We start from the raw sequence: 14,468 nt of genomic DNA, 5'->3' as shown, positions 1-14,468 counted from the left end.
GAGGAGGAGCCAAACGAGGGATTTTCATTGGAAAACCAAAGGAAACAGGCAGGGGTTTCAGGTATCAATCAGAAAATGGGAGGATGCCGAGCAACAGTAGTTTGTGTAATAAGAGCACACAAGCAGGCAAGCAGCAGTTCAGGGAAACAGGTAAATAAAAGGGAAGAGAAGGAAACAGGAAGATATGCAAAGCGACACGTAAATACAGCACAACACAAAAGAGAAATATTAAAAACAAAAGAAGTCAATGTTAACAGTATTTCAGTACCAGTTTGTTGGCATGCTGTTATGGGCCTGGTACAAATGACTATTATTTATGTCAGCCTCTGGGCATGATAATGCTTTTAAAGGGATAGTTCACCCAAAAATAGAATTCTGTTATCATTTACTCACAAGTTGTTCCAAACCTGTATACATTCTTTGTTCTGCTTAAGACAAAGGAAGATGTTTTGAAGTAAGTTTGAAACCAGGCTGCTTTGGGGCACCATTGACTCCCATAGTAGGACAAAAAAATCAATGGTGCCCTAGAACTGTTCAGTTTCCCACATTCTTCAAAATATCTTTCTTTGTGTTCAACAGATGAAAGAAATGTATACAGGTTTGGAACAACCTGAGGGCGAGTAAATGATGACAGAATTTTAATTTTTGGGTGAACTATCCCTTTAATGTTAGACATAAATGACGCAAGCATTACCTTAGAAGTTAGAGGGGGAAGCAACAAGAAGCCTCTAGGCAGCTAAACAAACAGCTACATCAATTAAACTGCATCCAGATGAAGTCATGCAAGTTGTTTTGTCTATTTATTTAACTTTACCCATTAGTAATTAATGGTATATATGTGTGGAATATATAAAATGTATGTGTAAATATAAATAAATAGGACATATTCAGTTGCCATGTATTATTTTCTAAACCAGATGCAGTTTAGCCTCCAAAGCCAAGAGAGTAATAATAAACAGCAGTATAGGAATGCAAAAAAAGCCTGACTCTAAAGTTGCATGACAGTTATGAGCTTGACAGGATAACAGGTGTTTGCCACAGGAAAAAAGATCTTTATACACAAACACTTCTACCTCTTATTACTAAACACTTCTACCTCTTATTACTTAAATGTGCTGATAATAATGAGAGAGCCCAAAATGTGCACCATTCTCTAAGATGCAAAGCCACCTATGCCACCAGCGCATTGGCACCATATGTGTTAGTAAAACAACACTGTTCTCACCTGATCTAGGCTTCAGACCGAAGGGAGGTGAGCTCAGTGTGGGGCTGGAAACTGGGGTTTTGTCTTCATTCTGGTACATGACACAAACACACTCAGCACAAGTGCACTGAACCAATTCAAATTCAGTTTTATAAGTGTAAAGTGCACCTTATGATCAGAGCAAAGCCATGGTAACATTAAATGGTAATGGTAACATTAAAAAGATTTACCTCGGTAATTTGGTTCTCACAACTATCATATGATCCTTCCTGGCTAATCACATCGCCCTATGAGTGAGAAAAAAACAGGCTGTGAGATTCTTGAGATGATGTAAGATGTTAACAAACAAGCTCTGTAGACATAGTGAAACAATGCATTACTGTTCTCTGACTCGATTCGATATGACTCAGTCTTTCTTTCTCAGTCTCTATCTGTTTGTTTTTCCTCTTTTATTAGAAAATTGCATGATTCTCAATCCCCATGAGTAAATTTACTTTTAATTTCTATTCAGTTCATGCATGCTACATTATGGACTAAAAGTACATGGACCAATATGTTGGAATTAATACTACACAATTAAAACAAATGCACCCAGCAACACAAATATGACACATACTGCATATTAAAGGTCCCGTATTGTACAACTTTCTTGAGTCTTATTTTAGGTTTTGATGTCATTAAATATATATATTTGCAGTATAAGTACCAAAAACCATCTCAATATATTTTACAGCTCCTTTCTCAGGAGCTCAGCTAAGAACAGGTCGATTTTGGCCTGTCTAATTAATTATTATTCATGAGCCTCTCTTCTGATTGGCCTGTTGTTTTCTGAGTGATGCATGACCAGGCCAACCACAGGTCACTAGGTTCATGTATGCCGTAGCTTGCTGTGGCTTGGTGATGCTAACAAGTAAGGTAAATAAAACACCTTTAATGCTGGACATTGCTGAGGGAAATGTTATCCGCCCTTATATGTTCGAGCCGGACTCAGACCCCGAATCGGTGATGACAGGAGACAACCAACCACCTCCTCAAACGGGCTTACAATAGGATGTTTCAGAATGGCAAGTAATGTTGTTGGGTTTTTTTATGCTGGCACCATAATGGAACATATGTGTTAGAAGTGTATTTGCGGGTTGCGAATTTGAGGTCGGACCCAACAATGTAGGGACTGCAGCATCCTTGATGAGTAGCTTCTTTGAAAAACCGGCATTGAACTGTGCCTGACTGACGAAGCAGTCACTTGTGAAATGTGCAGAACAGACGGTTGAGGTTGAACTAAATTGCTGTGGTATTTCCGAATAAATAAACATTAGCCACAGGTCTCTTATATTAATGCTGTTCAGAAGCCTGTGCAATGATGTAGTTTCCTGACATCCATCGACTGAACAGCGTTTTCTCGACATGTTTCTGTGTTGTTGTTGCTCATCAATGGCATGGACGCGATGTTGTCTGAGGGTTGGGCAAAAGGAGGGAAGTATGGTTGGCAGTGTTCGGGTTGGTGACTGAGTAGTTCTGACGTCACATTTTTACGTAAGTCACAACGGCTCGTGAAAAGGTGCAGCTACTTTATGCAGGCTGTGTGCATTTGTCTGTGGATTGACTGTTTTGAAACTTATATGGTAGTTACATAGCCCCTATACCACTGTTATCATGAAAAAAGACAGGAAGTTTCAGTTGACAACATGGGACCTTTAAGTGAAAATCACTTAATATATGGATTTAAACATGGTCAAATTTTCTAAACAGAGCTTGGAGTACTCTTTGCACAGCACAATCAAACACTAGTGTTATTGTGAATGATTCATCAGTGCACATTATTAAAAAAAAATGGAATGTTTGCAACCAAACACATTTCTCAAAACATCTTCTTTGCCCCCCCGGTTTCACAGACAAAGCTTAAGCTAGTCTCAGACTAAAATGCATGTTTTAACTAAAAGCAACTTGTACTGACATTTCTTAAAATATGTCAGAGGCATTGTTTTGTCTCAAGATGCACAGTAGTAATGTTTTTTTTTTCTAAGGCATGTTTATAAAAGCTACTTAAAGGTCCTAATTGAAATAAGCTCTAATCCTAGCTTGATCTAAACCCGGTCTGTGAAACCAGGCCTATATGTCCCACAGAAGAAAGAAAGTCAGTTTTGGAACAACAAGAGTCAAAGTGAGAAAATTATATTTTTGGTTGAACTACTGACCAATAGGCAAAAAACTATTTTAGCACTGTCTTAGCAATTTGGTATCTCACATTCTGGTGTGGAGCACCCCCTTTTCAAGATCCAGTCACTTCCAGATGGATAAAATCAAGTTCAGCCCAACATTTCTTTTTCACTCAGAAATGTGTCAAATTGCAAAAGTAAAAAAGGTTGCAGGAATGAGAATTCACATTGATTTTAGTGAACGAACATGCAAGGGCGGCAGGGGACAAATAGAACTAACGCATGACAGACGTTCCAATTCTGCCGAAATCTGCAGAGATTTATTATGAGTTCTGTGGACACAGATTCTGCATGGGTCTTCTGGGAATGAACTGCATGTTTACAACAGCACAACTACAACAAGAATGAAGTCACCACAGCACAAACAAACCGCATACGAATGACAAACACATTTGCACCGAATGATGAATCATTCCTCAGAGAGCAGCTGACTTGTACAAGTTGGCCAAGTTTTCAAGGGTCAAACAGGGTGTACCTATAGGCTGGATGGCAGGATTTTCAGATTACCTGTTGTGCCATGTGCAGGGCATACTGTTGGCATGCGAGCTGGGCCTCGAGCCGGGCCCGTTCTAGAATGTACTGTCTCTTCCTCTGGAACTCCCAGCATTCTCCAGGAGCCGCCTTCAATGACAATCACTGCTCTTAAGACCATGAAACTACGGCTTACCAACCACATCACACATCACACTGGTAAAAACAGCCCTGGAGTCTAACTGCCTGTAACTATAGCATAGGAGCTACCAGGCTAACCAGAACTTTTGCACACCATGGCTACAGTAAATTACAATTTTATCTTTAATAATAGTCAACAGCCTTTTCATCCAAATAATCAGATCACAACACAGGAAACTACGCACACAAACAACAACAACACACACACAAAAAAACACATTGATAGACCACTGCACACCGAAAGCACAACAAATATACTACGGTTCAAAAGTTTGGGGTCAGTACGATTTTCTTTATGAAAGAGAGAGAGAAATTAATATTATTCAGCAAGGATAAGTAAAGACATTTAAGTTATACTGTTACAAAAAAGTATTTCAAATAAATGTTATTTTGAATGTTCTATTTATCAAAGAATTTTAAAAAAAAAGTGTGTTTCTACAAAAATCTAAATCAGCACAACTGTTTTCAACACGTTTCTTTGGCACCAAATCAGCAAATTTGAAACTTTTCTAAGGGTTACACGAAAGTCTGGAGTAGAGCCCGACCGATATATCGGCGGGCCGATATTATCGGCCGATTTTAGGCATTTTCCTAACTATCGGTATCGGCATTTATAATGGCCGATAAATGAATATTTTAAAAAATGCGGGTACGGTGATTCATGTAAGGGTGGCGCTGCCAATAAAGCACCTAAAAGCTGTCACAAGAACTGGCAAAAATAATGATTATGAATACAACAAATATAGCAAGGAGACATTTTAATAGTTTATTAATAAACAAGTGTTTTCAGTCAGTGTCAGCCAAAGATGAAGTTGACGATGCTGACTCGCGATCTTCAGTGAGCGCGCGCCAGAGAGAAATGCACATTTCATACGATTACATGAGTCTGACTGTCTTTCGTTTTGAATTGTTCTGTTTAAAAGTAGACATTTCAATATAGATATATTTCAATTCTCAGGTCTATACGCTGAGTTTCGGTTCATGAGACGAGCTCCAGTTCACCCGCAGGCGCCTCCGTGTCGAGATTATCTATCGTCTGCTAAATTTACTTCTTATAAATTAAATCCAGGCAAATGGCTGATGAAACATTGATTAAAATTAAGATACAATTAATACAAAACGAAATTCACTTTGAAACGAAAGGTTTTGTGCTTTCTGTTTGATGTCTATGTGAAAGTTTCAAAGCATTAGTGCCGCTTTCAGAGCGCTCACGTCCGTAGTGCTGAACTGTCGCGTCTGTAACATTGTTTTTTCCTCATAAATGCAAACACGAAAAATAAAATAAAATAAAATAAAATGAATATTTTATGTAGCCTGTGGAGACTGAGAGCCAACCCTTCTTCATCCGGTGGGTAGTAGCCTACTTGTGATTTGCGCAGTGTAATTCACAGAATTGATTTCTCTGCTACAAGCCTCTGTCACGTATTGTGTGAGCTTGTGACTATTGCAAGCGCGCAGCTGAGAAGTCCTGATTATATTGTCTGCTATATTTAGGCCTTCTTCTTATTTATTAAGGCAATTGGTTGATGAAACATTGATTAAAATGCGTGGCGCGAGCGATCTCCGACAGTAAACTGATTCTGCTTTGTCTAGGGTAAACAGCTGTTGCGACGCGAGCAGTAACGGCCGCGTCCGGTGTAGACACAGTGTTAAAACTCATTCTGCCTGATAACGCTACGTTACAACATCAAGCAATATTCCAAAAATGTATATAATTATAACACTTTATATAGGGCCATTTTGCATTAAGAGTAGCCTAGTTTCACGTTTAGTACATTTTGCTTACTAATTATTTAAAATAGTATAAAAGTACTGTACATATGTAATTAAAAACGTTTTCATTATGCTATTATTCATTTTACTTTAGTAAAAAGATCTGAGTTCTTCCTCCACTGGTAGAGATTAGAGGAATTAAGAGTAAAAATAGAAGATAATAAGGTTTTGTCAGTGACACTTTTTATATATTTATTGATACAAGTTATGACTAAATTAAAAGACAAAGTCGTCGTTAGTGAAGATTATGCAACAGTATTTAGAATATAATATAATATAATATAACATGCAATGCAAACTAGTTTGGTTACAGCTCAGCTGTATAATTCTCATTCTATCATTCCCCCTGCCTCCATTACATATCTGTGTCACACAAGTGTTTGATTACCACATTTGAGTGATCATTGCAAAACGTGTTTATAAAATATATTTATTCTGTTTATAGCTACTGTGTAAAGTACCCATCAAAGGTTTGTACACACCAATAGGAAAGTGTCCAAACTTTTGACTGGTATACTGTACTTAGGGTGACCACCTGCTAATAAGCCCAAGGTGGGACAAGGGGTATGTTTCTGAGGGACAATGTGGGACACTGCCTGGCACAGAGGTGCCCCCACCCCATGGACAGACTCACTGATAGTGGTTTACCCATTTCTAGCACATACCACCTTACATGGTATATTAATAATGCCCTATTCCCCTAAACATGTGTAATTGCTGATGTATGCTCATGAATAGGCCAACCAATGTGTATTTTTTTCTAAATAAAGATTCATAATATTTTGAACATTCAATGAATTGACAGATGCACTTCCACTTACGATTTACTTGAGCTATTTAATTTTATTTATTTTTCATTACAATTTATTCACCTTAAATAAATAATGATATAAAATTATAGGATTAACAGGAATAGCTTGTTTTCACATGACGTCACGTCACTGCGTTGCCATAGCGATACATACAGATGGAGGGCAGGAAGTGATTTTCTATATTTAGGACTCACTATAACAAACTCAAAATGCCTATGTTTTGCGTCGTTTATGGTTGCTCAAATCGATCAAATCGATTTTTATCGTGTGCCAAAATTTGTTGTTCATAAGGGGGGAAAATACAAGAAATTGACAGAAAAACATCGGAAAAATTGCCGGTCGAGAGGAGCCGAATGGGAAAATGCCCGTGTGTGTCAGTGATCACTTCGTCAAAGCTGAGTTAATACAGCTTATGTGTCTGTTTGTGTAACGTACCAGTTTTTGAACTTTGTAAAGTCAAAGTATGTCTGTGAGACGAGGTAGTTGCTGATATCTACCGCCTCAATGGCAGGCAAATCTTTCAATTCAGTTGAAAATCGGTCCTCTTCATAACGTATGGATCACGTCCAACATATGTTTAGATTTTTTGTTTATATATTTCTCTTGTAATAGCGTCTAAAGTAGTACAGTACGGACTTTCCTCCATCACGTCCATTGCGTTCTTCACTTCCTGGACCTCCATCTGAATTTCGCGCGTCAACACAGTCACGTGACTGCAAACAACCTATTGTAGTTGCTCAACACCACAGGAACAGTTTTAAAAAAATTCTTAACTCACAACTCCAGAGGTTCACGGAACGAGAAGTCACTGCGCTGTCATGACAACAATGAAAAAGTTGACAACAACCTAGTCAGCAATTCAACTGAGGTCACGTGGGTGTGGCAACAGTAGCGTGCTGAACTGTCAAGTAATGTTCGTTTGGGTGCCTGGGGCTCGAGGATATAGAGCGACCGACTTTTTTTTTGAGCAAGCATTGATTATGCGTGACACGGTCTCAATTTGCGGGACGCATGAATTGGGCTTCAAACGCTGTGCGCGCACGCGCTACGCGGGACGGGTGGTCACCCTAACTGTACTATAATACACATAAATAATATTGCTACTGTATTATAATATACACATAAATAATATCGGCCGATATATCGGTATCGGGCTTTTTTTACTCCCTAATATCGGTATCGGCATCGGCCCCCAAAAATCCATATCGGTCGGGCTCTAGTCTGGAGTAATTGTTGCTGAAAATTCAAGAATAAATGACAATAAAATCAATTAAAATAGAAAACAGCAATATTTCACAATATTACTTGTTTTACTGTATTTGTGAACAAATAAATGCAATCCTGGTGAGCATAAGAGACCTTTAAAAAATTCATACCAACCCAAAACATTTGAAGTGTAGTCATAGTACTTTAAACCACATAGCGCTTTGTAATCAGAGAGGCTACTGTGAGTGTAGAACTTCATCATTTTCTTTAGTTCAGTTTAGTTTAAGGATTTTTACACCGCTCTTGAATGAATGAAAAACTAGCAACTTTTGATATCATAAACCCTACGTAGAATGATGTCCCAAAACTGACGTCACATGAACATTCTAAAAGGTGTATGAAAGACAATCCTCCTGGGAAACTGGTCAACCTTCAACAATAGCCCACTGATCTCAGAGGAACTCTAGAGAAACACTGCAGTCTACAGAACCACTGTAAAGAGGAACTGAACAGGATGCTTAGAGGAACCGGTAAGGTCCTGTAAGTGAAACTTGTCTAACAATTATATAACTTAGACACATATGTACCGGTACTAGCGTTTTACCTTAGGTGTTGCCTGACTCTCATCACTCTCTTGGCCACTGCAGGAAGACGAAAACAAGAATGATGCGTTGGTAAACAATTAAACATGCAAAGCAGCATTTTAATGTACTACTATTTTGTATTTACTGTAAAATATTTAAGCTGTGACGCTAAAGTCACTTACTTGAGCGACTCATCTACTGTAACCATTTCCACGGGGTAAAGCTTAATACCAGAGAGATCAGCCGAGTTCATGTTAACCCTTAACATAAACAAAAGAGTCAAGTCAATTTCATCTGTATAGCACTTTTCACAATACATACTATTTCTAATGAGACCGACATGCATGTTGTGGCAGTTCATGTTTTAAAAGTTATAGTTTGTTAGCAATGTAACAAATAGATAGCTAACTCAAAGAAATGCATCAGATATTTAACAGTGACTTTGCAATATTGATTAAATATAGAACTCATTTGAAAATCACAAAATGCTGACTTGTAACAGGAGGACAAAAATGAAAGAGAATGAGTAACACCCCAGCCATCAGCTATTGACCTACCTGTTAGGATCCTGTAGCATCTCCACAGCTTCCTTTAGCTGATTGATCATATTGACCTTTGACCTGTTGAACACAGTAACACAATATATATGGATATGTTTTAACTAATGAGTAAATCAGTAAGAAAATATAGAAGAGATACAGGCATAAAAACAAGAAGAATAAATATACGGATATAAACATACGTTTGTTCTGAAGCCCAGTTGGTGTCTTCCTCTATCCTGAGGGGCTCATCAAAGTCAGCACCTCGACCCTTCAAAAACACACACACACACACACACACACACACACACACACACACACACACACACACACACACACACACACACACACACACACACATACACATACACATACACATACACATACACATACACATACACATACACATACACACACACACACACACACACACACACACACACACACACACACACACACACATCAACTCCAGCTGCAAACTCAGTCATGTGATTGCAAACTAAAGGCCTGATTTGCTTGAATTTAATTTCAACCAGATCCAGCACCGGCTGTTTGTGAGGGTGATGCAGACCCAGATGGGCATACACACATCCCTTTATACGCACAATGTCCCTCTACACGTGAATTACTTCACAAGGGAACTGCTAATGCACAAATAAACACTGTCAGTGCCAATCCTATGATGTAATGAGACGTTATCAGATAAACTAACAGTTACTGGAACATAGAACAGTATGCCAAGAGAGGCAGATGAAAAATATGACAAGAAAAGAATGGAATAAAGGGAAATAGGGCAGATAAAAACAGGAAAAAGATGTTTAATATACTCCAGCTAAAGCTCAAACTAGAACACTTTAACTATTAAGAGAAACAGCCAACATTAAATAAGAAGTAAATTAAAAAAACAACAACAAAAAAACGGATCGAACCTGTTTTAAACCAGATCAGCCCACAATATTTTGTAAAGTGGGGCAATTACTCATGAATCTTTCAGGAGAAAAAAAAACAAAACCTTAATGAACATTAAGTTTCCCACGTCTCTTTTGGTTTGCAGCCGCAGGTCACAGCAAACTTCAAACGGGGCCTCAAGATGACTTAAAATGATTTAAAATAAGATAAAACTGCCAACAAATATTTGCCAAACTGCCAAAAAATGTATTCAACACATCAACAACTACTACTCTTTGAAGAACCATGATTCCCAGTCTAGGAAAACCTGTATATATATGAGGATATAAGAGCCTAATTTTGGTGATTTCTAGACTCGAAAAGGTTAAAATTATTTATATATTAATAAAACTGCATGGGTATTTTAATATTTTGTATGAATACATATATTTCTAGTTATGCCAAATTCTTCTTATTAATACTTATCCAGGAAGTAACAAACAACTAGAAAAGTAATTGGTACTTTGAATATTGTTGTGGACAAAGGGAGGCGCTTGTTGGTGCCAGTGCTGGAGCCAATCAGATAATCAGTTATAGATATGAATTTCTGACAGAGCATGAAAAAGAACAATCTTGTACATGCTTACTTTGATATAGTTGACGAATGGAGAGCTGAGTGCAGAGTCTCGATAACCCAGATGTTCCTTAAGAGATTCCGACGGACTTCTGTCTGCTACAAGACATGTAAACATGGCTAAATTATTGTATTGACTAGGATAAAGAGTTTTTTTTTTACAGACACAAAATGTAAATCTTAAAGGAATTATAGTGCAGAATTCACTGTCCACAGCTTAAAATTACCTACCAATGTAAATGACTTCCTGTAACAAATGTTTTTCTTTAAAAAAAATAAGATAAATCTGACATTATGTCCTAATTGCTGTCAATAGGACATCATTGGAACCCTGAAACATTCCTCTAACTGAAAACAAAGCCACTGTAAGTAACCTAAATAAGTTCAAATTCTGTAGTGCTCTTCTAGAATGAACAGCACACATGCAGTGTGTACATGTCAAGTAAATCTTATTGAAAGCTTACAGAGTAAATTACTGGTGTCCCATCAGCTTAGCAGTCACACACACTTAAAGAACAGCATACACACACTCTTCCTGCAATGTTCTCGGTTTTCATCTCCCCCTCCCTTAATTCTCCTTATGTGCTGACACCAACTTCCTAGCCAGTATCCACACTTCCTCTCCAGGACCCTCCCCTGGGCTTAACCTGGGTCTCATGCACACACCCGCAGGCTGTCTAAAGTCTCACAGCAATGTTATGTCAGCCCAGTAAGAGGATGTTTTTCTTTACAGGCCTTTAATATCCTGTCCACACATGTGAGGGTGTGTTTGTGTGTTCGAGCAGCACCTGTCAGGGCGCTAATGTGTTCACTGGAGTCGTCCTTGCTCAAGCCCTCCTCCTCTGTGATGTTGGTCATGGGCACATTCAAGCTGAGACTGTCTTCATCTGAAGGCTGGAACACAAAACCACAACATCTAAATGAAGTGAACAAAGTGAATTTACATTAGTGCAATACTTACTCACACACATAACACTACACTGTATTCAATCACTTTTACTAATCACTAATTTTTACATTACATCACATTATTTTACATCACATTATTTTACATCACATTATTTTTGCATTTATTATCCATCCTTTCATATTTTATTGAAATGATAATGACAAAATAACAGTCAATCAGAGAATAGTTGATATCTAGCATACAGCAATTTTTTTGGATCAATGTGATTTCACATATGGGCAGGGCTACCCAGCATGACACTACAGAAAAAACAAAATACTGACATACGGTCCTGTCCTGATGCTAGGACAGTGTTTTACAACCACAATTGACCAGACAGTGACACTGTATGCTACATGATAGCTGTCAGATACCAGCTAGACCTTTGTTCCCAAATCATATGAGCTCAGACCTGCTAGAGTTTTCTACTGCAACCCAGCCATAAGCAAATTAACACATTAAGATAACACATGATTTTAATAGTGTTATTACCTAACATATGCAGCACTGAAGAAAACACTATATACCAGATAAATAAATAAATGGAATTAGACATGCAAACATGCAAAGACCATAGGCAAGATGGTCGCAATCTTCTCTTCCATTCAAACAGACACAGACAGACACACACACACACACACACACACTGACCTCTGTAGCAGAAAGGCGTTTGTCTCCATTATCACTGCCCACCCCAGAGTCACTGTCAAGTTTCTTGTGCTGATCAATGTCCTCAGTGCTGAGACAAAAAGAAGAGTGGGATTAGAAGTTAGGGGTCGCGTAGGACAGAAAGAGAGAAGTAGCCTATGTCTCTCAATGAGACAGGGAAAGAAATCTTTCGGTCTCTCTCTCTCTCTCCCTCAGAAGAGTGACCCCCTGCAGTCTATTAAAAGGATTCTCCTGAGATAAGGATGATAATGACAGCCAACACACAGACACACACGACCTGGATTTAATTTTTTTTGAGATTCCACATTCAGATTAGGGCTGTGCCATATCATACCGTCCACGATAATACCGGTATACATTTTTACATGATAAAAAAGTGTCATATCGCGATATCAATGATATAGCGACGCGATGACGTATGGCGCATTTACGTTCCCTAGCACGCACAACAACACCTGTCTGAGCCCGAGAGCAGCCTGTCAGCCTCCGATGACGATTTAGCAATTTCACAAACAGCTTAAGTGTTCAGCGGGGCTGCGACGCGCGTCTTCTCTCGCGCGCGTTTAGGAGTCTGGACATGCTGAATGGTGTCTTGCACAATCGGGCCATCAGTGCATCGTAACTAAAGTTTATAATCAAGTCTTCTTAATTCTTATCAGTTTAAACATTCAAGCGGTTTTAAACTATCCAGTAAGCTACTCGCGCACTCTCTGAGAGAGTTGCACTGCGTGCATACATAGAGTAGCCTACAGCTCGCGAGAAACTAAAGTTATTTTTCGCGGATTATATCGCTTTAATGGGGGGAAAAACGCAAAATTGTGTAAAACTTCCGGTCTTGGTAAGTATACTCATAAACACAGTTGGTTATGTATAAAACGCATGTGACAGTGTGACAGACAGTATAATGAAAACAGCAATGGATCCGTGCACTAGCTGTTTAAGTGACCGCAGCCATAGGCTATGCGTCTGTCATTAATGTTGTCGTCAAAACAACAAAAGATAGCTTTAATTGTAATGAATGAGAATTATTAGCCTATGTATTTAATTTAATCAGGAAACAGAACTAAAAGACTATGTGTTATTTTACATTTGATTACTTTATTATGTTTCTGTTGTATTTCTGAATACTGGTGTTAGACCTAAACACATTTAACATTTAATTCAAAGATTGAAATCAAGCTTCCTTGTGTTGTGTAAACTCTTAACAACAAAATTACCACATTGTAAAAACGCAATGAGTGAGCAAACATTTAGGCGAGATAAACATAATAAGAAAATTTTCAACAACAACAAAAAAAATGTCTATATCGTCATAAATATCATTATCGCAAATATTCTTGAAATATCGTGATAGAATTTTGAGGCTATATCGCCCACCCCTAATTCAGATCTTTTTACACACCCACTTAGACGTGCATGAATTGGTAAAATGACAGCTGTGCTGACTATATAAAGATTTAATATCTCATTTGGCTGACTACGACTAAAAGAATAAAAGAACATTGGTTTTGACGATGTATTCTGATCTCTTTTCAGTTCACTCATCGCTCTAGTATTTTTTTATAATAAAATAATATAATATAATATAATATATAATATAATGCAGTTGTTGATAATAGTTTTAACTGAATTAAAGGGGTCATGACAGATTTTTTGTTCCTTGACCTTGAGGTTCACTTATAACATTACGTTTAAAAAAAAAACATTTATATATATATATATATATATATATATATATATATGCCGGAAAAACAATTATTTTCAACCTTCATTCTGACCTTCTGTCTGAAATTATCCGTTTTTAAGGGGTGGCTCCTTTAAGGCTTGTCATACTATTAAAATAAACCATCCACTTGTTTCTGACGATGGAATTTCTTTTGAAGTCTGTACAGAGACGCAAACTAGCAGTTTAAAATGAATGCGTCAAAGAGAACTTTTTCATTCACTCTTCCATTTGTATTGTTGTCGACAGACTCAAGTACGTGAAGTATGTCAGAAACTGAACGTGGATCTGTATACTGTATCCAGTGTAGACAACATCAGTGATTATAATGGGTCGTACTCGTATTTGCTTTTGACACGACACAACGCTCACATTGAGTGTAGGCAAATGTCAGCCGTTAAGAGACTGAACGACAGTGGGTGGGGCCTATGGTGTAGGGGTGTCAATGTTTTGCTCTGGAGGCAGTTATATGCAAATGTAAAATGCAGGATGTTTTAATGGTACAAAGACCTCTTAAATGTCAAAAGATCATAGCAAATTTGATTTCTCATGTCATGACTCCATAATATATATATATATATATATATATATATATATAT

At 37.9% G+C, this 14,468-nt stretch overlaps 1 protein-coding gene across 7 annotated transcripts in view; it reads right to left on the bottom strand.

Moving 5' to 3' along the window:
• The window catches only part of lrch1 (leucine-rich repeats and calponin homology (CH) domain containing 1), a 58,156-nt gene that overhangs the window by 11,044 nt on the left and 32,644 nt on the right, over positions 1 to 14,468 (bottom strand). For 4 of the 7 annotated variants that reach the window (XM_077216416.1, XM_077216411.1, XM_077216412.1 and 1 more), the window contains exons 7-16: positions 12,129 to 12,216; positions 11,317 to 11,422; positions 10,542 to 10,627; positions 9,210 to 9,277; positions 9,025 to 9,087; positions 8,650 to 8,727; positions 8,488 to 8,524; positions 3,928 to 4,041; positions 1,435 to 1,491; positions 1,226 to 1,295 (exon numbers count right to left, since the gene is read on the bottom strand). In XM_077216416.1, coding sequence (XP_077072531.1) covers positions 1,226 to 1,295; positions 1,435 to 1,491; positions 3,928 to 4,041; positions 8,488 to 8,524; positions 8,650 to 8,727; positions 9,025 to 9,087; positions 9,210 to 9,277; positions 10,542 to 10,627; positions 11,317 to 11,422; positions 12,129 to 12,216 — 767 coding nt within the window. The remainder of the gene's footprint in view (positions 1 to 1,225; positions 1,296 to 1,434; positions 1,492 to 3,927; positions 4,042 to 8,487; positions 8,525 to 8,649; positions 8,728 to 9,024; positions 9,088 to 9,209; positions 9,278 to 10,541; positions 10,628 to 11,316; positions 11,423 to 12,128; positions 12,217 to 14,468) is intronic. The other 3 variants (XM_077216414.1, XM_077216415.1, XM_077216417.1) reach the window with 1 other exon arrangement.

Source organism: Siphateles boraxobius, unplaced genomic scaffold (genome assembly GCF_051911475.1).
Source record: "Siphateles boraxobius isolate OS27281-9 unplaced genomic scaffold, OSU_SipBor_1 7, whole genome shotgun sequence".
NCBI classification, from domain to species: Eukaryota; Metazoa; Chordata; class Actinopteri; order Cypriniformes; family Leuciscidae; genus Siphateles; species Siphateles boraxobius.
Note: the sequence above shows the minus strand (reverse complement) of the source record. Positions and strands in the feature narration are given on the sequence as shown.